This window comes from Equus przewalskii, chromosome 13 (genome assembly GCF_037783145.1).
Source record: "Equus przewalskii isolate Varuska chromosome 13, EquPr2, whole genome shotgun sequence".
Classification (NCBI taxonomy): Eukaryota; Metazoa; Chordata; class Mammalia; order Perissodactyla; family Equidae; genus Equus; species Equus przewalskii.
The window spans coordinates 29,840,532-29,866,175 of NC_091843.1; the positions used below are offsets into that span (position 1 = coordinate 29,840,532).

General features: G+C 40.9%; 1 protein-coding gene across 7 annotated transcripts in view; it reads left to right on the forward strand.

Annotated features, from left to right (window-relative positions):
* The window catches only part of PPP2R2B (protein phosphatase 2 regulatory subunit Bbeta), a 436,961-nt gene that overhangs the window by 4,019 nt on the left and 407,298 nt on the right, over positions 1–25,644 (forward strand). Inside the window, exon 1 of one of the 7 annotated variants that reach the window (XM_070569300.1) lies at positions 24,242–24,909. The exons of 4 other annotated variants lie outside the window; for them this stretch is intronic. In XM_070569300.1, the coding sequence (XP_070425401.1) occupies positions 24,831–24,909 (79 nt within the window). In that variant the 5' untranslated portion in view covers positions 24,242–24,830. Of the gene's footprint in view, positions 1–24,241; positions 24,910–25,644 lie in introns of those variants that run through there. 2 more of the 7 variants (XM_070569296.1, XM_070569306.1) reach the window with 2 other exon arrangements.

Consider the following 25,644-nt stretch of genomic DNA (forward strand, 5'->3'; position numbering starts at 1 on the left):
TTCATTTCCCGATATGTAAAATTGGGATAATAAAATCTACCTTGAAGAATTGCTGTAAGAATGTATTTGGACAGATATTTTAAACAACATAGCACATAGAAAATGTTCAATAATTATGATTAGTTGTTATGATTATATCACTGCAATACATTCTTAAAAAGGAAATTCCTTGGCTCAGATTATGGAGGTATATTTTAAGATTTTTTTAAATTTAAAGTATCAATAGCCCTTTAGAGGCACTAATGACTTACATATCCACTATCAGTATGTAACAGTGCCCATTTTCCAAACTCTCCAATTTAAAAATTGGATTTACAGTATCTGTTAATTGACGCTTCTTTTTTGAAATTGATGTATAATTGACATATAACATTGTGGAATTTAAGGTGTCCAACATGTTGATTTGATATATTTATGTAATTGATACTTCTTTGATTACTCAAGTTCTCAGAGGATTTCAGGAAGCAGAAATTATGAGATATGAAAAGGAAGGAAGTTGAAATGGTGCGAATAGCATGTGCAAACGTCCTGAGGTTTGTAGGCTCAGAAAGAGGAAGAATTCCATTTTGTTGGGCGTAGAGTACCTGCAGAAGCAAAGTGAAAGACTAAACTCGAAAGGTAGGCGGGACTCAGGTTGTGAGGTGCTTGAATGAGAGTAAATGATCCTCAACATACTGTGCCATATGATGCCAAGTGATATTGCTGAGGACTGAAAAAGTTATTGTTGTGCCATACAGACCAAATGGAAGTGATGTCAGCTCCTTTCAGACAATGGCGATGAAATTAATTTATTGGTAAAGTAGAAATGTCACTCAAATTCATTAATTCATTCACTCATATATTCAGTAGATATTTATAAATGTCTGCTTTGTTCCAGGCACTGTGCCAGGTGAGTAAGACATATCATGTACTAGTAAAAAATTTATTTTATAATGAGAGACTCAGCCAATAAAAAAGGTAGAAAATAGCTCATTCGAGGTTTTGATGAACACTGAGAAAGACTTTAACAGGGTGGCATGAGACAGTTCTTAGAGGAGCTCACGTCAATGTGGGTTATCAGGGAAGGCCTCTCTGAGGAGGTGACACCTGAGCCAAGGCCTGAAGGATGGGAATGTGCCAGCGTCAAAGAACCATGCCTTGGTCATTGCAGGTAGTAATAAAACGAGCACATGTACAGGCCCAGTGCCAGCAGAAAAGGTGATGTTTTCAGAGCACATACAAGAGCCCAGTGTGGCTGCAGCTGGGCAAGAGCAAGCTGTGTGCTCTGAAAGGAGATGGAGAGGTAGGAAAGGGCTAGATCAGCTGGGACCTTTTAGGTCAAAGAGGCTGGGTTTTATTCTGAGAATAGGGGGACTCCTTGCCATGGAAGGAGTTTAAATATTCAATTTATCTTGTTAAAATAAGTTCTTATTGGAGTTCTGATGAGAGACAATGTGGCTTTATTAGAGTAGAGAAGGTGCTGATGATGAGAAGAGAACAGGCTCCAGACATATTTTGGAGGTAATGGACTGGCTTTTAGGGGAGAGGTGAAGTAGGGACTTAAGATAGCTCCCGGGTTTGGGCTTTGAGCAACTGAGTGATTTGTGGGTACCGGTCATTGAGACTGGGAAACCTGGAAAAGAAGCATATTTGGAGATGTAGGGGAGGAAAGACATCCCCCCACCCTCCTGGGTTCACTAGCTGGGTCTATGAAATAAACCAACAACAGGGGAAATGGTACACAAATTTGTTAAGTTTTAATATTATGTGCGTGGAGGTACGACAGGAAAAAAAAGTGAATACTCAAAAAGGCGGTGAGATTTGAGAGCTATACCATCTTAGTTGGAAAGGGGAGGAGGGATGTAGGCCTCTTAGAGGACAATAAATGAGTCTTAGGAAAGATGAATGAGGCCTTAGAAGAACAGATGGAGACAGGCTGGTTGGTGACAAAGTTTGTCTGCGATAAGAGTCAGTCTTCCCTGGTTGATGGAACTCCCGGGGAGGGGACTGATGACAAGTGAATTCCTTTTGGAGGATCCCTCTTTTGGTAAATACAGGGGATTCAGAGAAAACCTCTCCCTACATTTGCTATTTTTCAAATGTCTTCAGCTTAAAATAATCAATACATCAAAGCAGCGTATTTTGGGGTGACATGTCCTGAACTCCTTCTGGGAGAAAAATCATAAGCTTCGTTTTGAGCATATTGAGTGTGAAATGGTTATAAGATAATCAGGTGTAGATGCCAAGAAGGAATTTGTCTATGTGAGTGTGGTCTTGATGGAGAGAATGTGAGATGGACCTAGAAACGAGGGAGGCAGCAGCATGTACATGGGATTCGGAACCGTGGGACTTGGTGGGGTCACATATGTCTTACAGACCATGTTAACATGAAGTCAACAAACAACTTGTCGATGGTCTGAAGCTTTCACTATTTTGCTGGTGAGTAGGATGCCATCTAAGCATAGTTCACTTAGTTTAGTTCTTGGAAGACACACATTGAAAGGTTCACCATATGCAATTCTTGTATTGGATTTGCCTAGCATGCACATTCATATAATATATGATTTCATCTCATGGAGTTTTACACTATGTCATCATAGGAGTACTTTACATGCTGGAAATTGCCCACTCTGGGCGTCAGGCAATATCTTCAGATTTGGTGTATGATTCAGTACATGGGAAGAAGTCAGAATTATCTGATATTTCTGGGGGTTTTTTTTCCCGACTGTAGAAGATAGCTATTTCCTTTCTGATACTACAATTCTAGGGTGTTTCCTTCTACAGCTCAATGTCCATCAATATAGGTCATTTCATCTTATTCATGGGAAATAACGGTGATATTTATTCTGTTTTGCTACATGGGCGTAACTTTCCTTCCTTCCCCTCCCTCCAAAAAGATGACTCATGTAGAGGGAAGAATGAAGCGTTCTACTCACTCAGTTTTCTAGTGAGAAAAACTATCAATTTAGCTGCCGATGTGAGGTGCATTCCAGGCACTCTAACCTAGAAGCTGTTGATTGCGAGTGACTTTCTAGCAAAGAGTCCTCCACCTCAAATGTATGCAAGAGTGTCTGATCTTTGCACTGATGCTTGAGAAACTCAGAGATAGTAGGAATGATTTTTTTTGAGAAACTTGGGAATATTAGGCATGATTTTTCAGCTTCCCTTCAGTGATTATGACTTTTTGCTGTCATCAAAACAGAAAAATACTAACTGGATTGTCTCAAAGCAGCATAAAAACTGTGACCTTCTAATTTTATAGAAAGAAGTCAGTGATTGACAAATTACCCTTTTAGATGTTTATGCAACATAAATGGCAAAGGGTGATTGTAACGTCACTCCACAGATCTTAGTCTAAACAATATAAAATGAGCCTTGTTTGCCTCACTCTTTCCACCCCTGATATGGGCTACCGTGGTGGCTGTGGTGAGAACTCCCATCTCAGGAAGAAGAGCTCTTGTTCTTTGGACAGAAGCTTTTTTTTTCCAGGAGATTAGAATACTTGGAAGGAAGCTTTTTGGACCAACAACCTCAGGCCACCAATATAGAGTTATTAATCAGTCAGGTTATCCCCTAACTTTAAACTGGGTCCAGCTACCCAGTTAGTGACCTTGGGCAGGTCACTGAAAGATTTCCAAACCCTATAGTGCATGGGATCCCTGGAGGAGGGCGTTAAAATGCATATTCCTTGTCCTACCCCTGGAGATTCTGCATCAGAAGGTCTGGGATGGAGTCAAAGAATTTACAAATTTCACAGGCATCCCAAATCATTCTAACACAGGTTGATCCAAGAAACACACTGAGAAACTCTATTTTCTCTTTCCTTACATCAGAGGGCTATGGCGAGAGCAGAGCAGAGAGAACATCTGAGCATATTTTGAGTGCTTTTAAAGGAAACCAGAACGCCAACAAATATAAGGTTACTGTACAGCCCAGCTCTCTGCCGCAGGCACTAAGGAGAGTGAAAACCTCTCCTCTGTGTGTCAAAAGGAAGCCCAGAAGCTCCCCTCTGCATCAGAGAGTCTACAAAGGGATTTCCCAAGTAACTGTACTTTGTACGGGGCTCCAATCTGCTGGAAGCAAAGTTGGTCTGATTATGAACAAGTTGCCACGAGATGAAAGCATTTTTCTCCGCTGTGATGGAGGCTGTCTTGATGCGAGAGAGCTGCGGGCTTGCTGTACTCTGAAGGCGACCTGGTGAGAGGTGGACTCCCGGGAAGCTTGCAAGGCTCTGAGGGGGAAGGGAAGCAGATTCTGTGCAAAGCACTGCGGTCAAACATCCTGTTCTCTTTGTAAGCATTAGGTAATTAAATGTTGCCAAGCCAAGAAAGAGCAAAAGCTCCATGGCATTCATTTCACCCCTGCCCTAACACTAATCGCATTAAATGTGTTTAGTCAGCAAATAGCTGTGGAGCACCCACTATGTGCCAGGCACTGAGCTGGGTGAACAAGATACTGTTGCTCTCCTCTTAAGCAGTTTATATCTTCTTGAGGGATATCAACAAGTGGTTGTCAATTGCAATCCAGTGTGGGTGTGGAAAGTGCTAGAAAAAGAGTAAGCTACCCAACCTCTCACAGTGGGGTGGCAGAGGGAGCAGGGAAGCCTCACTAGTGTAACTGGCAGCCAGTAGGAGACCTAAAGAAGGAATAGAAATTAGCCAGGCTTTTTAGGCACAGAGACCAAGTTTTATTTAGGGTTCAACTATTCTTTTAGGCAAATTATTCATCTTCCCTGGTCTGTCTTGAGATGATGTTCACAGGCTTTGTTGATAAAATCTCTGAAAGCATGATACCATAGCTGGCCGCGGTAGAGTAATAATAATGATAATTCTATTTAATCAGACTTCACTGGGCCGGATTCTGTAATAATAACTATCAGTATATTACCTCGTTTCATCTTTGCCACAATGAGAAGATATGAAGCAACTTAACCACATTTTACAAAGGAGGAAATTGAGGGTCAGGAAGTTTAACAACTTACCCCAGTCACACACCTGTCTGATCTCAGAGTGCATGTTCTTAACCATGGTGAGAGGGTGGTGTTGGAAAGGAGCCTGGCACCTAGTCGGGGCTCAGTGAATATTTATTGAATAAATACAGCCTTCAGTAAGTAATAAATGTCAACAAACCAAAAATCATTATTACCATTAATATAACAACAATGAATGTTTTCAGGAGAATAAAATAAATCATTCAAAACAATCCCTTACAAATATACATAGTTCTTTCCTGCTTTTAACACATATGGGTCATTTATTTCTTATAACGTCCATGGCAGATAACTAGACTAGGTTTTATAATTCCACATAACAGATATAAAAGAGATAGTATGGATGTTACAGATAGAAGGTAGACTATTCCTCATTGAAATGAGGAGATTAAGGCAGATAGATAGAGATACATTTTAAATTGCCCAAGGTCTCAGAGAGACTGGAAAGCAAACTTTTGAATCCCATACCCATTTTTGTACTGCTCGTCTTCTACTATACAATATGGATTGATGGCTTTGGGGTGGGGAGTCCTCTGTTCTAGAAGCACTAACTACTAATTTAAAACGTGGTTGACTGTCTTGAAAAAGAAGGGCACAGGTCACAAGGCAGCTCAAGGGAAATCTATCGCTCACGATGCTTTCAGCTGCAACAGAAAATTCATCTCAAAATTCTAGAACAGTAAAAGAATTACTATCCCTTCCTTGGTTCTGCAAATATCTGCTAAGTAGCTACTGTATGCCAGGTTTATAGGCATTAGAGATTCATCAGTGGAGGAGATATACGATAGATAAAAATAAATTAGTAAAATATCAAAAAATAAGGTTGTAAATGCCGTAGAGGAAAGTAAAGCAATAGGGGGTGCAGGGGTGTGGGTATTCTCTTTTAAATAGGATGGTCAAGACTTCATGCAAAAAAAAAAATGACATTTGAGCAATGATATGAAGAAGGCAAGAGATCAAGTCATGTGGCTATCTGGGGAGGAGAGCTCCAGAGAGGTAACAGGTAGTGCAAATGTCCTGAGGCAAGAGCTTATCTGGTATGTTCAAGGTCTAGACATGTGACTAGTATGGCTGAAGTTGAGTGAGCAGAGGGAGAAGTTGTGAGAGATGGAGACAGAGAAATGATGGCTGGTAGACGCAAGCAGGGGCTTTGAGACCATTATGAAGACCTGGACTTCTGCCTGAATGAGGTAGAGAGCCACTAGTTGTAAAACGCTCTTTTTAGCAGCAGGTCAATAATAAATGGTAAGGAGCCAAGGTCAGAAGCAAAGAGCCCAGTTAAGTGGTTATTGCAATAACCCAGTTGTTCACATAATAACTCCTGGGGCAGGGAGCCCCCGGAGCTGATTAATTTCCTGGCTGGAGAACAGCATGGAGGACTCAGATTCTCTCTGTCCTCCTACTTTGCTGTCCTTGGGCTGTCAGCTTTGTCCCAAAACAACCACAGCCATTCTGGGCATCACACTCAGACACAACAATATCCAGTGAAAGGATATTGGTCTTTTAAAAACAAAAACAAAAACAAGAAATCTGTTTTCCCTAGATGTCCCCAGCAAATTTCTTTAGATATCCCCTTGGCCTCAGTCTGAGTCATATGGCCACCTCTAAACCAACATTGACGAGGAGAGTGGGATTAGACTAGATGGTTTACACAAGTTAGGTTTGCATCTGAGCTTGATGTAGCATCTCTGAGGGAAGGACACACAAAAATATCTGGCCTCTGCAGCAAGGAACGGGGAGTCCAGCAACAGTCAAGTCAACTACAGGAAGAAGAGGCAGGTGTGGATTAACCAATTCCGTAGCTCCCTCTGGGCAAAGGGTAGAGAGGTTCATTGGCTTGTTCTTTGTAGAACATTTGGCTCAGGCAAGTCCGACGGCCACGCTTCCCTGGACTGAAGCTGGGGGTTCCCTGAAGCTGGGGGTTGGGGTGTGTGAGATGACTTACCTTTTGTTTTCTTTTCATGTTACTAATTAAGCAGATTTAGCATCATCCCACTTTTTGCCTATGTAATTTTTTAACGAAATTTAAAAGCTAAGAATAAATAATTAAGCACGTGGGCACTGAGGGGTGGTTCTCAGTTCTGTGCTCAAGGTCTCAGGTAAGTGTCATGTCTTTTTCTTCAGCATGTTTATTTTTAATTTATTAGGTAGAGCTTTTTTTTTTAAAAAAAAAAAAAGAGTGTAGCTACCTTTATAATAGTATGGTTAGGGGTAAGAATATTGAATTTCATTCATCCATTTATTCAGTAAATATGTATTGGGCACTAGGTGTTGGAAACAGCAGCCCTTGAAATAGCCAAGGTCTCTAGTGTTATGGAGTTCACGTTCTAGAAGGTGAGATGGACAATAAAAAAAGAAAACTTACAAAGACACAAGGTGATTTCAGATGGTGACATACACTATGAAATATATAAAATGTAGTAATGTGGCAGTGGCTGAGTGAGGGGAGGGGACGGGGGCACGGGCGTGCCTCATTTTATGGTGCTTTGTTTTATTGCACTTCACAGATTTTGCAGTTTTTTTACAAATTCAAGGTTTTTGGCAACCCTGTGTCGAACAAGTCTATTGGTGCCATTTTTCCAATGGCATTTGCTCACTTTGTGTCTCTGTATCACATTTGGTAATTCTCACAGTATTTCAAACTTTTTTTGGTTATTGTTGTATTTGTTATGGGGATCCGAGAGCCGTGATCTTTGATGTTACTATTGTAATTGTTTTGGAGCGCCATGAACCCCGCCCATATAAGATGGTGAACTTTATGGATAAATGCTGTGCGTTCTGACTGTTCCACCAACCAGCCATTCCCAGTCTCTCTGCCTCTCCTCAGGACTCCCTATTCCCTGAGACACAACAATATTGAAATTAGGCCAGTTAATAGCCTTACAATGGCCTGTAAGTGTTCAAGTAAGAGTCACGTGTCTCACTAAAAGCTAGTGTCTTACTGTCTTCACTAAGGTGAAGAAGGCATGTCAAAAGCCGAGACAGTCTGAAAGCTAGGCCTCTTATGCCAAACTGTTAGCCAAGCTGTGAATGCAAAGGAAAAGTTCTTGAAGGAAATTAAATGTGCTACTCCAGTGAACACAGGAATGAGAAGAGAGCGAAACAGCCTTATGGAGATATGGAGAAAGTTTTAGTGGTCTAGATAGAAGATCAAACCAGCCACAACATTGCCATAAGCCAAAGCTTAATCCAGAACAATGCCCTAACTCTCTTCAATTCTTTGAAGACTGAGAGAAGTCAGAAAGCTGCAGAAGAAATGTTTGAAGCAAGCAGAGGTTGGTTCACAACGTTTAAGGAAAGAAGCCGTCTCCATAACAGAAAAGTGCAGGTGAAGCAGCAAGTGCTGATGTAGAAGCTGCAGCAGGCTACCCAGAAGGTCTAGCTGAGATCACTAATGAAGGGGCTACACTGAACAACAGATGTTCAATGTAGATGAAACAGTCTTATATTGGAAGAAGATGTCATCTAGGACTTTATAGCTAGAGAGAAGTCACCGTCTGGCTTCAAAGCTTCAAAGGAGAGGCTGACTCTCTTGGTAGGAGCTAGTGCAGCTGGTGACTCTAAGTTGAAACCAAGGCTCATTTACCATTCTGAAAATCCTAGGGCCCTTAAAAATTATGTTAAAACTACTGTGCCTGTGCTCTATAAATGGAACAACAAAGCCTGGATGACAGCACATCTATTTACCACATGGTTTACCAAATATTTTAAGCCCACTGTTGAGACCTGCTGCTCAGAATAAAAGATTCCTTTCAAAATATTACTGCTCATTGACAATGCGCCTGGTCACCCAAGAGCTCTGATGGAGATGCGCAATGAGGTTAATGTTGTTTTCATGCTGCTAACACAGCATCCATTCTGCAGCCCATGGATCAAGGAGTAATTACAACTTTTAAGTCTTATTATTTAAGAAATACATTTCATAAGGCTATAGCTGCCATAGATAGTGATTCCTCTGATGGATCTGGGCAAAGTAAGTTGAAAACTTTCTGGAAAGGATTCACCATTCTAGATTCCGTTACGAACATTCGTGATTCATGGGAAGAGGTCAAAATACCAACATCAGCAGGAGTTTGAAAGAATTTGATTCCAACCCTCATGGATGACTGAGGGGATCAAGACTTCAGTGTAGGAAGTAACTGCAGATGTGATGGTGACAGCAAGAGAACTAGAATTAGAAGTGGAGCCTGAAGATGTGACTGAATTGTGGCACTCTCGTGATACAATTTAGTGGATGAGGAGTTGCTGCTTATGGATGAGCAGACAAAGTGGTTTCTTGAGATGGAATCTACTCCTGATGAAGATGCTGTGAAGATTGGTGAAGTGAAAACAAAGGATTTAGAATATTCCATAAACTTAGTTGATAAGGCAGTGGCAGGATTTGAGAGGATTGACTCCAATTTTGAAAGAAGTTCTACTGTGGGTAAAATGCCATCAAACAGCATCACATGCTACAGAGAAATTGTTCATGAAAGGAAGAGTCAACCGATGCAGCAAACTTCATTGTGGTCTTATTTAATGAAATTGCTACAGTCGTTGTAAGCTTCAGCCACCACCACCCTGATGAGCAGCAGCCATCAACATTGAGGCCTGACCTTCCACCAGCAAAAAGATTATGACTCGCTGAAGGCTCAGATGATGGTAAGCATTTTTAAGCAATAAAGTATTTTTTAATTAAGGTATGTACTTGTTTTTTTTAGATATAATGCTATTGCACACTTAATACATTACCATATAGTGTAAACATAACTTTTATTGCACTGGGAAACCAAACAATTCATGTGACTTGCTTTATTGCAATATTTGCTTTATTGTGGCGGTCTGGAACTGAACCTGCACCGTCTCTAAGGTGTGCCTGTACTACTTTGGACAGTTGTTTTGTGGAGGATTTTCTAAAGAGGTGACATTTGAGTTAATATCCAAATAGTGAGTAGATGCTAGGGTCAAGAGACTTGTGGGAATAGTGTTTAGACACAGGGAACAGTGAGTACAAAGGCCCTGAGGCAGAAGCAATCTTGGCATGACCAGAAGGAAGGCCAGGATTACTGAAGTGGTGAGTGGGGGAAAGAGTCTGTGATGAGGTTGCAGAGGGAAGCAGAGGCAGGTTCACGTGAGGCCTTGCAAACAACAGTGAGTAATTTGTGTTTCATTCTGGGTACAATGGAAAGCGATTTGAGGATTTTATGCACGGGAATACCCTGATGTTTTAGAACTAATGTAGAATGGAAAACTGGTAATTTGACACTTAAAAGCCTAGGACATTACATCTCAGTGGGAACTTGAGTAACATAGCCTTCCTAGGATTGTACTGTGAAAAGTAAACCTCATCTTTAAACTCGGACGTTTTTGTTGTTTGTTTTGTTTTTGCTTCCAACCTAGAGGTCTTCATACCTCACCTCTCATAGTAAAGTACTGGCTGTGGTCTGGAGCTCACTGTGGGATCTTTGCCTAGGACCACAATAGAAACTTGTAAAATTTTCATTTTAGATAGTGTCCAGAGATTGATCTTCAAGGCGTTGTTGAGATCACTTAAATTCGGGAGCCTATAGAACTGACAGTGTCCTTTCAGTTTTTAGTCTGAGGAATGTAAGATCTCTTTTTGTTTATTTTACTCTTTACTACGTATGGTATTTTCAAAATTTTGTCAGCTGATTTTTTTGATTTGTTTTTCTTTTTTGAGGAAGATTGGCCCTGAGCTAACATCCGTGCCCATGTTCCTTTATTTTATATGTGGGACACCTACCACAGCATGGCTTGATAAGCGGTGTGTAGGTCCGCACCTGGGATCCGAACTGGCAAGCCCCAGGCCCTGGAAGCTGAGCACATGAACTCAATCGCTACACTGCCAGGCCATCCCCTGTCAGCTGGTTTTTAAGAATCATTATTACCTGTTGTTTCAGGAGTGATTCTTCTGATTATGATTTAAAGCAATCTTTCCCCAAATTAAGGCACAAGTCATTTCTCAGTGTGTGCTTCTTCCTCTACCCCGTTCATCGAGTGCACCAGGCAATTTCAGTGCTGACAGGTGTAGACAAACAATATTCAAGCAGTGAGGATTTCCAAATATTAATATTAAATACCTATTTTCCGAGGAAAACTGATGGTAATTTTCTACCACTTACCATTCACACTTGCTTCAGAATTTCCCTTCTTGCTCTTTGTTAGTCTGTGGTTCAGGGAAAGTGCAGCGTCTCCTCAGACGCACCTGAGAGGGAATTGTTTTAGTAAGTAATTTATAGCTTGCTGAAGGTAAGCTGCCTTTTAAAATTACTGTCATTTAATAGCAACTTAAACTGGTTCATGAAACTAAAACTGAAAAAATAATTCACCAGCTTCATTCAAAAAAATTTTAAAAACCCAAGTACTACTTTTTAAATACTTACATTTCTTTTCACAGAAACTGATACTCTTTGTGACCCCGGTAGAAACCCGAGGGCGTTGGGAAGATCTCACCTGACACAGTTAAGAGCATGAACCATCTGGGTTTGAATCCCACAGTACTTTCTGGGTCACTTTGAACAGATGACATACCTTCTTTTCATTTAACTTTACTCCCCTCCTCTGTAAAATGGGGCAAATAATAGTTTCTCCTTCATAGGCTTGTTGAGAGCATTAAATCAAATAATTCACATAAAGCAGGGAACGTGACACAGAGTAAATGCTAATTAAGTGTTAGCTGTTATGCTGATGAAAGCACAGATCGCAAAAAAATAAAAATAACCTGTCATCCTGCCACCCAGATCATTATTTATTTTTAATGTTTAATATTTGATAAGTTTGATAAACTTGTTTCAAAATGAGTTTAAAATGTCCATCAGACCCATGTGTTGACTAAAAGGATTACTTGTACCTAGGTGCGAAGACATGCCTCATCTTTGGGAAGAACAGTAAATATCTATAGAAGATTCTAGGCTCAGGTTCTACCAAGATAATGTCAAAGCAGTTGAAAGAAAATTATAGATGGCTAATTGCCTCTATATCATCAACAACCATGAACAATTAATAAACACTCCTTACTCCTAATCAAAGTATTGTTTCTCCACATGATGTTAGTGAGCACATAGGTAACTGTGGGATTCGAACATGAAGGTTCATAGCATATTGGAGTTTGAAAGAAACCGGAAGTTCATTTCTAATCTCTCCATTTTCTAGATGTAGGGCCTGGGGAGCAGAAAGGAAAAGGGACACGAGCAAAGCTGCAAGTTTATTCTTCCACTTAATGTCATTACCAATGAACGTCTCCACCACTCAGGTGTCCCTGTGACATGATGGGGTTAGATTAGCTCTCTGATATCCTTTCCAGTTAAAAACCACCGTGAACCAGTGGTCCCTGACCTCTGGCCACCAAATACCTGTTAGATAGATTTTTCTATTCCATTTTATCAACCAGTTGTTTTCTTTCACCTAGATGCTGAAATACTTGCTTCTTGCCTACAAATAGATGCCAAAGATGGAAGAAAGGCAGAAGTCCCTCTGCAGTCTTTTGGCTGACACCCAGGTTAATCCCATCAGTAGTGCAGCTCAGCGCTCTGTGTTTGGCTCCAGATGAAGTCTGGGTCCCTTGGCCTTCTTTGAAGCATGCCATATAAACCACTGACATGTAAACCCGACTTCTCATGGACGAGTGAGACTTGACAATGGGAAAAAATCATGACTAGAATGGCTTTCCAGAAGTCCAACGAAGACATTAGGACAAGGGCCATGTTGATTCTGTTTGGCTGATACAGTCCCCCACACTTACTGAAAATTAGATAAACTTGGCATTGGATAAAAATTGTAGCCAGCACCAGGCACATACAACATTCCAGGTGTTGGGCTCTTGGTCTGTCAGGTACTTTCTAAGATCTCACTTCTTAGTAGAGACAGCATGACACAGAGGAGCAGGGGCTCCAGAAATGTGCACCTAGGTTTGCATTCCAGCTGTGAACTCTGAGTATGGCATTTAATCTATCTGTGCCTCAGTTTCCTCATCTATAACATAAAGATAATAATTGAAGTTACTTCAACTGCCCTTGCGAGTATTTACAACACAGCATGGAATATTGTCAGCATTCAATAAATGCTTGCTATCTCATTATTAGTATTAGGACTAATTTAATCATCATACCAGCTCTGTGAAGGAGGTATTCTAATACCTGGGTTTTGGCTGAAGAAATTGAGATTCAAAGATCTTAAATGATTCAATGATTCCTCCAAAGCTATTGTTAGTAACCAGAAGACCTATGATTTAAACCAAGAAGGTAAATACTCAAGTGAACTAAGAATGCTTATATGTGGTGGTTCAGAGAGCAGGCTGTGGAGTCAGGAAGCTGGGTTTGAATCTTGGCTGTTATTACTAGTTGTGTGCCCTTGAGTAAGTTATTCTGAACCTTGACATACTGAGAATAATAGATCCTATACCATAAGGATGTTGTAAGTCTTAAGTGTGATAATACCTGTTAGCAGTTGGTTCAGAGACCCGCACTCAGAAGAAACCCCATTAACATTCTTTCATTTTTTGTTACTAGTAGCAGTGGCCTTAGTCAACTCCAGTTACTTCCTCCAAAAGCCCACCCAAACAGCTTAGAGTCATCCCTGATTCTGCTTTCCTAACTTCCCTCAACGCACAGGCTCATCTGTTCTAAGTCCTGTCATTCTTCCTCCCTCAATATCTCAGATATCTTGCATCCCTTGTCCCCTCTTCAACCCCATTGCCACTGTCCTAGTTTAGATGCCATCTTCTCTTTTATGGATGCTGAAGCAGCCTCCGTGGTTTTCTCCATCCTCCTTCTCGTCTTGACCCCCTCCAGTCTGTTCTTCACACTGTACCTACAGTAGTATTTCTAGTGTGCACACGTCACTTGCATCCCTAAAACCTTCAAAGGGCTTCGTTGTTCTTGGAATACTCCTGGCCTCACTCACTGTTTGCCTTCATGTACTCTGCGCTCCCTGGTATTCCCTGTCACACCATAGTCCCTCACCTCCAGCACTTCACCCATGCTCTCCCCTTTGCCAGAAATATTGCTCACCCTCTCTTTGCCTGGCAAACCCCTACTCATCATTCAGGTCCCAGCTTTGGTTTCACTTTTCCTATAAGCCTTCCCTAACCCTGAACTCCAAGCTTGGGGGCTCTTCTAGGAGGTCCTGAATGTTATCTCTCATAGCACTTGCCAGATGCACTATAATTTTCATACTCTTTGTATGTCTTCTCTGCTAGACCATAATCACCATGAAGGCAGGGCTGTATCTAATGTGTCTACTACAACTACTTGCTTACTACAACTAGAAGTTGTATAAGCATCCCTGGTGCCCAACACAGTATCTGGCATATACGGGTACTAAACAAGTATTTATTAAATAAATGCTTGCATGAATGAACAAACACCAGCCTTCCGACCAGCAAAGACCAAAAAGACAGGAGACTCTAAGAATATTCATTCTATGGCTATTGTTAAAAGATAAGAGATAAGAAGTGTTGGAGGGTGTGGAGAAAAGACAACCCTTGTACAGTGCTTGTGGGAATGTAAATCGGTATAGCTACTATAGAAAATAGTATGGAGATTCATCAAAAAATAGAACTACTATATCATACAGCTATTCCACTTATGGGTATTTATCTAAAGGACACAAAAACACTAATTCGAAAAGATATGTGCACTCCTATATTCGTTGCAGCGTTATTCACAATAGCCAAGACTTGGAAACAACCTACATGCCATTGATAGAGGAACGGATAAAGAAGATGTGATATATATATGTGTGTGTATATATATATATATACACACACACAATGGAATAGTACCCAGCTATAAAAAAGATGAAATCTTGCCATTTGTGACAACATGGATGAAACTTTATAGTATTATGCTAGGCCAAGTGAGTCAGATGGAGAAAGACAAATACAATATGATTTCGCTCATATGTGGGAGATAAAAATAAATAAAAAACAAAGACATAGGTACAGAGAGCAGATTGGTGGTTACCAGAGGGGAAGGGAGGTGGGTGGAGAGTAAAAGGGGTAAAGGGACACAGTGACAGATAGAAACTAGACTTTTGGTGGTAAATATGATGCAATCTATATAGAAGCCAAAATATAATGATGCACACATGAAATTTATATAATGTTAAAAGTTACCTCAAATAAATAAATAAATAAAATCCATTCCAGTGGCAAGAGTGACATTTCTTACTGCTGAGTTCAGCTCCCATCAGTGAACTTGGTTGACGGGATTCCTCCATATTTAAATTAGCTATTGCAGAGTAGAACTGCCATTTTTCAATGCGCCAGTATTAATGGTTGCCTAAAGACCCAGGTTAGACCAAATGGCAACAACATTATATTTTTAAATTTTCAAAATGCTTTTACAAATATTGTTTCATAGGCTTTATATACCAGATCTGTGGGAGAGTGAGGTGAGGAAACTAACACATGAAGAATTACACTTAGAACTTAGTTCTCCTTACTTCTAATCATTGTGTTACTTGCCCACACTACGTTGCCTTACGTACAATTGATGCAGCCATTACCTCAGCCCTGGTCTCTGATGTTGAATTATTGTAAAGCAGTGATTTTCAACAAGTGGGGGGCGGGGCGGGAATTTTGTCCCCCAGGGAATATTCAGCAATGTCTGGAGATGGTTTTTTTCCTGCTTTTTCTCTCCAAATACCCCCAGTACATAGTTGTATATTTTAGTTGTGGGTCCTTCTAGTTGTGGCATGTGGGATGCCACCTCAGCATGGCTTGACGAGCGGTGCCATGTCCGTACCAAGGATCCAAACCAGCGAAACCCTGGGCCACCGAAGCGGAGCCCACAAACTTAACCACTTAGCCACAGGGCTGCCCCCTGGAGACATTTTTTACTGTCACAACTGTGTGCGGGGGCGGGGCGGCGGCAGAGCAGATGCTGCTAGTGGCATCTGGTGGGTAGAGGCCAGGGATGCTGCTTAACCTCCTACAAGTCACAGGACAGCCTACTGTCCTTCACACTTCCCACCCTAGCCCCATTCTAACCAACAGCAAAGAATTATCTAGGCCCAAAAGTCAATAGTGCAGAAGCTAGGAAACCCTGCTGTAAAGCAAAGCTCATAGACTGAAACGACAAAGAGGAGCAAAAGTGGGTAGATCTCTCTAGATGTAGAGACACTAGTCAGTACACAGCCTGTTTAAAGGCGTGAAGTTTGAATTAAAAAACAAAATACTCTGCAGGCCATAGAGAACTCTTCTAGCGGCTGCATGTGCAGTGGCACACTCCCTGGGGAACGTCTTCGCTGGATGAGTGAGTCCTGCCCCATACTTTACAACAGGTAGAACATTTTCCCCCCTGCTGCCTCCTGAAAGATGTTCTATTATGGCCTCTCCAAATCAAGGGAAAACTTGGGTTAAAAGTGTCCAGAGAAGGCATTACACCTGATCACTCAAATGCCTTTTCTTGGATCTCTAAAGGGTGGCCTGAGCGCCAGAAAACTACAATCTGGCAGCCTGGATTCATGCACAGGGTTGCCTTAAAATCCTCTAATGTTCTCATCTGTCCAAAAGGAAATAGTGCTGCTGAACACTGGAGAATAAGGCCAAAATAGATGTCATAGTCAGAGATATCCTTAAAAATACATTATTATCTCAGCATATTGATTCATTTTCAAATTGTTCATGGTTTAGTTAAAACCCAGAGATGTGCAGGAGGACAGCAGACGAGACATTTCCTTTTGAGGAACTGGAAATACATTCTGGATTCACTCTGGAGTGCCTTCTTCTTGACAAGGCTTTGAGGCGTTATACACACTGAACAATTGGGCTGTTCTTTGTCCAGCTTGGACAATGGAGTGTGGAGTCCGCTATGGCCAAATGAGAGCTAGTTCGTGCATAGCCCAAACATAAAAGTTGGAATCTGTTTTGTATATTTAAAATATGTTTTACAATTCCATTAATTTAGAGTAAGCAGGGAAAAGAGTGAATCTGAGTGGTGAATAACTATATAGTAAAAATTTAAAGAAATGCAATATTATTTTCATATTCATGAAGTAGCATCAAGAAACAACTTACAAGGTGTTATACAGACTGACTAATAAACAGAAGTACTCACTACTCCCCAAATAATTCTTGAGATTCCCTACTTCAAACTATGGCTCTAATTATTACTTCCTACTAGAATGTTCTTCCCACTTACATCTCCACAGATTCAAATTCTCCCTGTTCAAAGCCTATCTCAAATGCCACCACCTCCAGGAAGTCTTCTTGGAATCTGACCTAATGTCCCAAATAAGCTTGAGAGTTTCCTACTCTGCACTGTCTGTTACTCCTTTATCACCCCTCTGTAATATATTCTTATTTTTCATTTTTTTAAAATTTCTCACCTCCGTACTCACCTTTACAATTTGTACCTTATATGTTCCTCTACTCCCACAGTCCTTAGCGCTGTGTCTTGGAAATAGTAAACCTTCAGTGCATATTGAATCTCTGGAGGCATTGATCAGTAGGTGTGTGCATTTGGTTTGATTCTCCCCACATCATCACGCTAGTCATTAGCAAACACTTTCTCTCAAATAGGTCAGAAGTAAATTGACCAGTCCTGATCAAATGCCCAGAAGTTCCAAATCAGTAGACAAAGAAGTTCAGTCAAATTCTAGGTGTTCTGTCCTACACTAGACTACAGGGGAGGGAATGTCAAGTTCATGTAGCCCAGGAAGTGGCCCAGCATCCAGACAGCATGGGGATAGGAGTGAGAAGTCTGCGTTGGAATCTTAGCTCCTCCACTTCCTTGCACTTGGCAAGTTATTTAACATCTCTGTTAAATTTACTCATGCATGAACAGGTAATAACATTTACTTTAGTTTAAGTATTTCAAGAGGATTAAACGAGACCTTCTAGGTACAGTGGTTAGCGGAGTAACTGGATCTAGTAAGGACTCAGATGTGGTGGTTGCTGTAATTACTACTGTTATCATCCTCTGTTAAAATCAAGTCAGGGGCCGGCCCAGTGGTGCAGCAGTTAAGTTCTCACGTTCCACTTCGGTGGGCTGGGGTTCACCGCTTAGGATCCTGGGTGCGGACATGGCACCGCTTGGCAAGCCATGCTGTAGTAGGCGTCCCACATGGAAAGTAGAGGAAGATGGGCAAGGATGTTAGCTCAGGGCCAGTCTTCCTCAGCAAAAAGAGGAGGATTGACAGCAGTTAGCTCAGGGCTAATCTTCCTCAAAAACTAGCTAAATAAATAAATAAAATAAAGTCATATTTCTATGGCTTAGAATTTTAAAAAAACATATTACATACTTGCTCTGACATCTCTTTATAAATTAGAAGTGATTTGCCTACTTTTTGTAGGTTCTATGAGAGTTAGTATTTAAAATTCAGAGGGAAATGTGCTTGGCTTTATTATGCTTTTCATTCTACAGTCTTTTTGATGAGAGCCAAAATCTTCCATTGTAACCCACTAGGTTTTGTGTTTCTTCCTTTGCTGCATGGTAGCATCTGCTCTAAATTGAGCCTGTCCTCCATCTTCAAAGTCCTCTTTAGTCTTATCTGTAGCTGCCTGCCTCTCACTTGCTTTAGTCACATGCCAAGAGAGCTGGCTGAGCCAGTGGTCCAGACTGCCAATCAAACACGTGAATCAAGACTTCTCGTCTGTGTCTGGGGGGTGCAACGGTGAGCAAGACAACACAAACTGTGCCCCCACCGACCGTATAGTAAAGCAGTGGAACACACACTAAACAAATTATTATTTTAAAATAATTAAATAGTTAATTAAATTAGAAGAGGCAACTGCTCTGAAGGTTAATTGCAGGCTACAGTGGGCTGAATGACAGAACCAAAATCATGTTTTGGTCAGCAACTTGTCTTTTAGGGATCAGCTGAAATGTCAGCTCCTCAGAGAAGCCTTCCCAGACCATCCAGACAGAGCAGTTACTCTCTACTACATCCGCCATTTTTTTCTTCATTCTACCTTTTTTTAATTGAGGTATATTTGGCACACAATGTTATACTAGTTTCAGATGGACAACATAATGACTCAATATTTGTGCACACAATCACCACGATAAATCGAGTTAACATCCATCATCATACATAGTTACAAGATTTTTTTCTTACCATGAGAACTTTTAGGATTTTCCTTAGCAACTTTCAAATATGAAATACATAATTATTAACTATAGTCACCATGCTGTACGTTGCATCCCCATTACTTATTTATTTCATAAGAGTAGGCTTGTACCTGTTGACCCCCTTCACCTATTTTATCTACGCCCTGCCCCTGCCTCTGGCAATCACCAATCTGTGCTCTGTATCTGTGAGCTTGGGGGGTTTTGTTTGTTTGTTTATATTCCACATATAAGTGAGATCATATGGTGTTTGTCTTTCTCTGTCTGACATTTCACTTAGCATAATGCCCTCAAGTTCCATCCATGTAGTTACAAACGGTAAGATTTCCTTCTTTTTTATGGATGAGTAATATTCCATTGTATATATATATCTATACACCTAATTTTCTTTATTCACTCATTCATCGATGGATACCTAGGTTGTTTCCATATCTTAGCTATTGTAAATAATGCCTCAGTGAACAAGGGGATATGGATATCTTTTTGGGTTAGTGTTTTTATTTTCTTCGGATAAATACCCGGAAGTGGAATTGCTGGCTCATTATTCTACTTTTCACCATCTGAAATAACCTTGTTGATGGAATATTTACTTGTTTATTTTCTACCTTCTTCTTCTAGAATATAAACTCAAGGAGCTAAACTGCAATATATTATTTACTGCTATATCGCCAACATCTAGAAGCATGTCTAGCATTTAGTAGCTGCTAAAAATATTATATTGTATGAATGGATGAATGAATTAACAAAAAATAAATTCCTCTTTATTCCAGATCGGCGTGTCCCAAGTTGTGAATTTTACACGCTGGCTGGAGAGTGTAGGGAGGGAGATGTAAATTATGTCAGAATTCTCCTTGTTCAGTTCAACTCAATTCAATCCAGCACATACTTATTGAATTTCTATTATGCACCAGGTAGGGAACCTCACACTCAGGATTCAGCAGAGAACAGTTCGAGTTCTACCCTCCTGCCACTTAGAGGAAGTTAGACACTTAACAGCAATTATCAAAGTAATTGAATGGCACTTACTTTGTGCCATGCAGAATTCTAAGAACTTTAGCGAATCACCTAATTTAATCCCCACCACAGCCCTATATGTTAGGAATGATAATTACACCAAAAAAGAGGGCAGGCATTTTATCTATCTTGTTTACTATTGATTCCCTAACGCCATCTTCAGTGCCTGACATACGTAGATGCTCAATAAAAATATTCAACAAAGAATGAGTATTTTGAAAGGGGAGGATGGTATTTCAGAATCCACAGCAGGGGGATTTGACCCAGTCTAAAGCATTAAGAAACCACTCCCTGAAAATGTGACATTCTATTTAAGACTTGAAGAATGAATAGGAATTTGCTTTGCTTTGACTTGAGAGTGAAACTTGGGCAGGCTCATCCTGACTGATCTTAAATAAACTAATTTTTTTTCCTGGGATTTAGTTTCCTTTTTAGGAAAATGAAAAACTGTAAAGATGAAACTTCCCCCAAAGGAGGTTGTAAGAATGTGCTAAAAGAGAATTATCAGGATGACTTTCCCATAAGAGTTGGGCTTCAATGAGAGTAGGCAACACAGCCAGCATCTGTGAGAATGGACCATTGGGAGGACCCCAAGTCCACTGGTCCCAAGGCAAGGGCTCCAGCTGGACTTTGAAGGACAGAAGTGATTGCTTCTGATCTCCCAGGAGGTCGTCTAAAGAAATGCTTGGAGCAGCCTGGTCCGTAGTGCAACACTCAAGAATCTCCCAATTGATCGCTTTTTTTGCCATTTGATCTCAGGACCTGGCATGTGGAAGGTATCTGGGGAATTTCCTGTCTCTGGTCTCTGCTCTACCAGACTCCAGGGGTCCTCTCACCTAATATGGATCACCTTTATCTTTTCCTCCTTCTAGGTTCCTGGTTTCCCTTTCAGACCCCCTTCCGCCCTTGGGCCTCCCTCGAGGCACCTCCACCATTGCCTTAGAGCCTCCCCTCTCCTTATAAAGACTCTGTTCCTCCCCCAGTGGCCCTGTTCTCATCTGCGACAACACAGGTATATCAGAGCTGAATTCCACTTATGGAGTTAATGACTGCTAACTGTTCATTTGCTATGCCTCCCAGTAAGATAATTGCCTTTTAACAGGAAATTTTGGAAAAAATGCCTAATGCAAAAGCAAGAATCTCTAACATTGACCATCTGGGGCTCTATAATCCCAAAGAATCTTTTCAGAATCTCTTCTTGCTGTCGTAGCCCCCGTGATTAACACATAATATATTGTACACTAAAATACATAATAGTGTATTTGTCCTTCTTTTCTCTGGAAAGCACACTCCTTTAGAGCAGGGAACATATCTAATATCCTGTATCCCCATCGCTCAGCCTAGTTCCTGATATATTGTCAGAGTATCAGCAAATTGTGGATAAGTATGTTAGGGCGAATGATTTAGGACAAGGGTGTTTGGAAAACTTTGTTACCCTGACCCTTCAAGACAAAGCACAAAATTAAATACCTTACTGTAGAGACGCTTAAACTTTAAAATAAGAAGCACTTGGCATGTTAAATATGCAGGTTCATTGTCTGTCCCCAGAGAGTCTGAATCAATAGACTTGAGGGCTGTGAAACCTGTATTCTTCACAAGTTCACCAAGTGATTCTGGTGCAAAACACTGGATCTCCTTAGGGGGTGTTTGTCTTTGGATATATTGTTATACCCTCTCAGTTTTCTGTAAAATGGGGTTGTTCAGAGAATCAAAGAGAAAAAAGACATGAAAACACACTGAAGCAGTTCAAATGGTGCAGAGCAAACTACCTGCGTCAGAATCACCTGTTGGAGGAAATTTCACGTTTGTTCTTTCTGACCCTTGCCCATTCTGCATGTGGGTACGAAGGGTATCTAGGCCTGGCACTAAACCAGTCATTTTAAACTGAGATTGTAGAAGATGTTGTCAGTTGAGGTCAAGAGGTACTGGGTGGTTTGGAGTGGTGCATTTGGAAATTGGTTGCTAGCCCCATTGACCTTGTTTTTAATGGAGGAGACAGTTGGGTTCTTTTCCACGGATTTTTAAAAACTTTTGTTTGTTTGGTTCTTCGAGGATAACTATGGTAGCAGCATCGATGAGTAGTTTTTCACTCAGGAAGTACTTACTGAGTGCCTACCATTGACTCAGAAGGTATTTACTAAATGCCTACTGTTTATCTAAGACTGAAATATGCAAAGTTAAAAAATATCTATTCATGAATTCCGTGATATCTTTGCTTGAGTGATACATTCCAGCTTTATGATGGGCTCAAATTCGCTTCGTTTGTGCCATGAAGGACCTCTACACAAAAAGTATAAAACATTTTTCTGAAACTTTCTCCATATATATTGATTCATCCATTCATTCATTCATTTACTCACTCAGCTAACAGTTATTGAGTACCACCCTTGTGCCAGGCACTGGTGAGGCACGGGGGGTACAAAGATGAATTAGACATTGATATCTCCCTCAAGAAGTTTACAATTTCATAGTTTAGACAAGATGGGTAAGTAAAGATAATTAAGAGACTGTGATTGTAATTAAGGGCTGATATTACTGTTATAAATAACAGCAATTAAACTTATAAGGCACTTATATTGTGCTAAGCAGTGTGCTAAACCCTTCAAATCAACTATCCTATATGGCCCTCACAATATTGTGTGAGATTCTATTATTATCCTTATTAGATAGGTAATGAAGCTTAGAGATGTTAAGCAAATTTCCCAAGATCACATAGTAAGTCAACTCCAAAGGCAGGCTTAGCCTTGGCTGTCTAATTATAGCACCACCCCTCTTAACCACACTCGTTCTTGCACTGCTCTTAGGTTGGTATATGGCTGTAGAAATTCAGAGAAGGCCAATAAAAGTAAGAGCAATATTGGCAGTGACAGTTTATCAAGTATCTACAATGTGCCAGGTGCTTCATGTGCTTATTGTCTCACTTCATCCAAGAATACACAAGGAAAAGCTTGTTGTTTTTCCCATTCTATCAATGCAGAAAACTAAGGCACATGTATGTTAAAATTTTGATCATTTCTACCCAACTGGTAAATGAATGCACCGGGATTCAAACTTGGGTCATATTGAGCCCAGAGCCCGCACTCCTTCCACTCGAACTCACTCCTGATCCAAGGTAGATGGGCAGTCTCTCTCAGGAAGACACCTCTGGATATGCTCTTCTGTCATGAGTTCGAGATTACCCACACAACCAAACCAGACCATTTAGGCATTGTTTACACAGCACCTTACTTGAGATGGCCTGACCTTGCCAGGTCTCTGGGTTTAAGGAAGTGATGGGTTATATGATTATTGAAGGGCTAAATGTCCTGTCCCTGCCAGTAGTTTGCCATCATGTTGCAATGGCCCAGAAGTCAGAGAGCGTATTGGTGGAAGAGTCAGTTCACATTATCATGGCCTGGACTGACACTATCATTACTTCATGGCTCTAAGTCTTTGATTTCGTGGGCAGACCAACACATTCCTCCCGTGCTAAGTTAAGTCTTTTTGTAAAGAGGAGAGCCTATAAGGCTTAAAAATTATTCTATCAGATTTCAAGGCACACTTTTATATTAAATCTTATTTTTTAAAATCGCACTCAGGGGAATATTGGTTTTCTTTTATAGAGCATTTAAATCATTTTCTTGTGCCTCCGAATGCAGCATAAAAGACATTCGCCTCTTTTTCTTCATCATATACAGTAGGGTCTTTGACAGAACTTATAAATCCCAAACTGATGCCTTGTGCTTGCCTTCCAGTGATGAAATTTCCAAAGTCGTTACTATTTCATGGGTCACAACCAAACCGGGTCCCCAATTCAGATTACTTGTATTTGGTGATCGGTCATGTCCTTTAACATTCTCATTCTCTCTCTCTCTCATTTGAAATCTCAGTGAGAGTTTTGGTAAAGTTGTACTGTCCTTGCATCAACTTCCTTTTTCCACGTTTTCACGCGCCGTTCGGGTTAGTGAAGGGTCGTTTCCCTCGGGTTTAGTCTCTATTCTTGCATTGTGGCTTTAAATTTGTACAGCAAATAACTCAGAACTAAGTTATTGCCTTGGTGTCAGTGCTGGCAGGAAAAAAAAAAGCCATAGTGGAGAACAGAATCTGTCTGTGTTAGCCCTCTGTCACCGACTACTCAACCCAGCTTTTGGCTTCACCTAAATGATAAATGGTCCTATTGTTTGGGCTTTCGTGTTAAAAAAAAAATAGAACTAAATCTAGATTAAGCAAGGACAGAGACCCATTTCATTGCACTGTACTTTAATATTCCTGAGACCCATGGCGTTACGGGTGGCTCCTTTTACCAGCCGTCTCTCTCCAGGGCGGAACACTATGCTGCTTTGTTTCATCTGATCTTTCAGCTAAATAAGAGATGGTCACTCATCCTCACTACTCCCATCTCCTGCTGGATTTCTATTGCTAAAAGAGAAACTGACCACACGGGAAAAGGTAGAGGTTTCAGGCAGGGCATTCCAGCGTGTGTTTACAGGCAGGACTGACTTACTCAGCAAATCCTGCTCGGAGGAGCTGCAGCCAATGAAGAGGCTATATCCCGGCTTGCTTGGGGGCTTCTGAGTTTGAGCTGCATGCAGAAATGTAAGGCAGTGCTTCCTGGCGCTGATGGCAAAATGGGACCCATCTCCAGTTATTCCTCGGGCTTCCCAGCTTTGCAGATCTGGGAGAGAACCTACATAAACATATTGGTGATGTAGCCAGCTTTAAAGGCCGAGAGAATCCTTATGGATTCAGGAGACTGGTTTTTTATTTAGATTTTCATTTTTTATTTTTTTTGGAAGATGAAATGCTTCTCTCGTTACCTGCCTTACATCTTCAGACCTCCGAATACCATCCTCTCTTCCAGCTGCCACACGGAAGGTACAGACCAGAGAGGGAGAGTGTCTGGGCGGGTGGGAAAAAGTGGGCTGGTGTATGACTTCTCAGGCTCTGCTGATGCTGCTTTCTGTAGCTGGTAGATGACTGTCGTTCCTGGCAAAAGCTTGCATCTGACAGACTTAGATCAGCTTCTAAAATCAGTCTGTCTTCTACAAGGAAAGGGAAGTATTTTCTGAAGAGCAGGAAAATGTTGCAAAGGTGATCTCAAAGCTGAGACAGCTGATTAGAAAAAAATTCAAAAATATTTTGCCAATTTTTCTTGATCTACCCAACATGCAGACAAGTAACTGGAACTAATGTTAAGGAAAAAATTCTCAGTAGCTGCTGCCACAGACCTTTCTCCAAGCTCTCTGTTTTGTCACTGTCTGTTTAATAACTTGGTGCATACCCAAGAAAGCAATTAGCAAAATAGAATTAGCTTACTACATGACTGTGGAGTGTCGATTGTCGGATTGATTTGCTCGGAGTCTGGACTTGGGTTGCAGAACAGGAAGAACACAGCTGACTTTCAGCACTTGCTGGAAATGTGGTTTGTGGGGGTCCTAAGTTAACGCCTTAAGGAGAGGGTGAGCTCAGCCTTGTACAAATAGTCCCCCATTGGTCCTTTTCAGGACCACCTCTGCTGCCTTCTAACCTAACATGATATCCATTCGTGTGTGTACTTTCTGTGTGCACGTGTGTGTGCCTTGTAAACATTCTGGCCATTCACCTTCAACT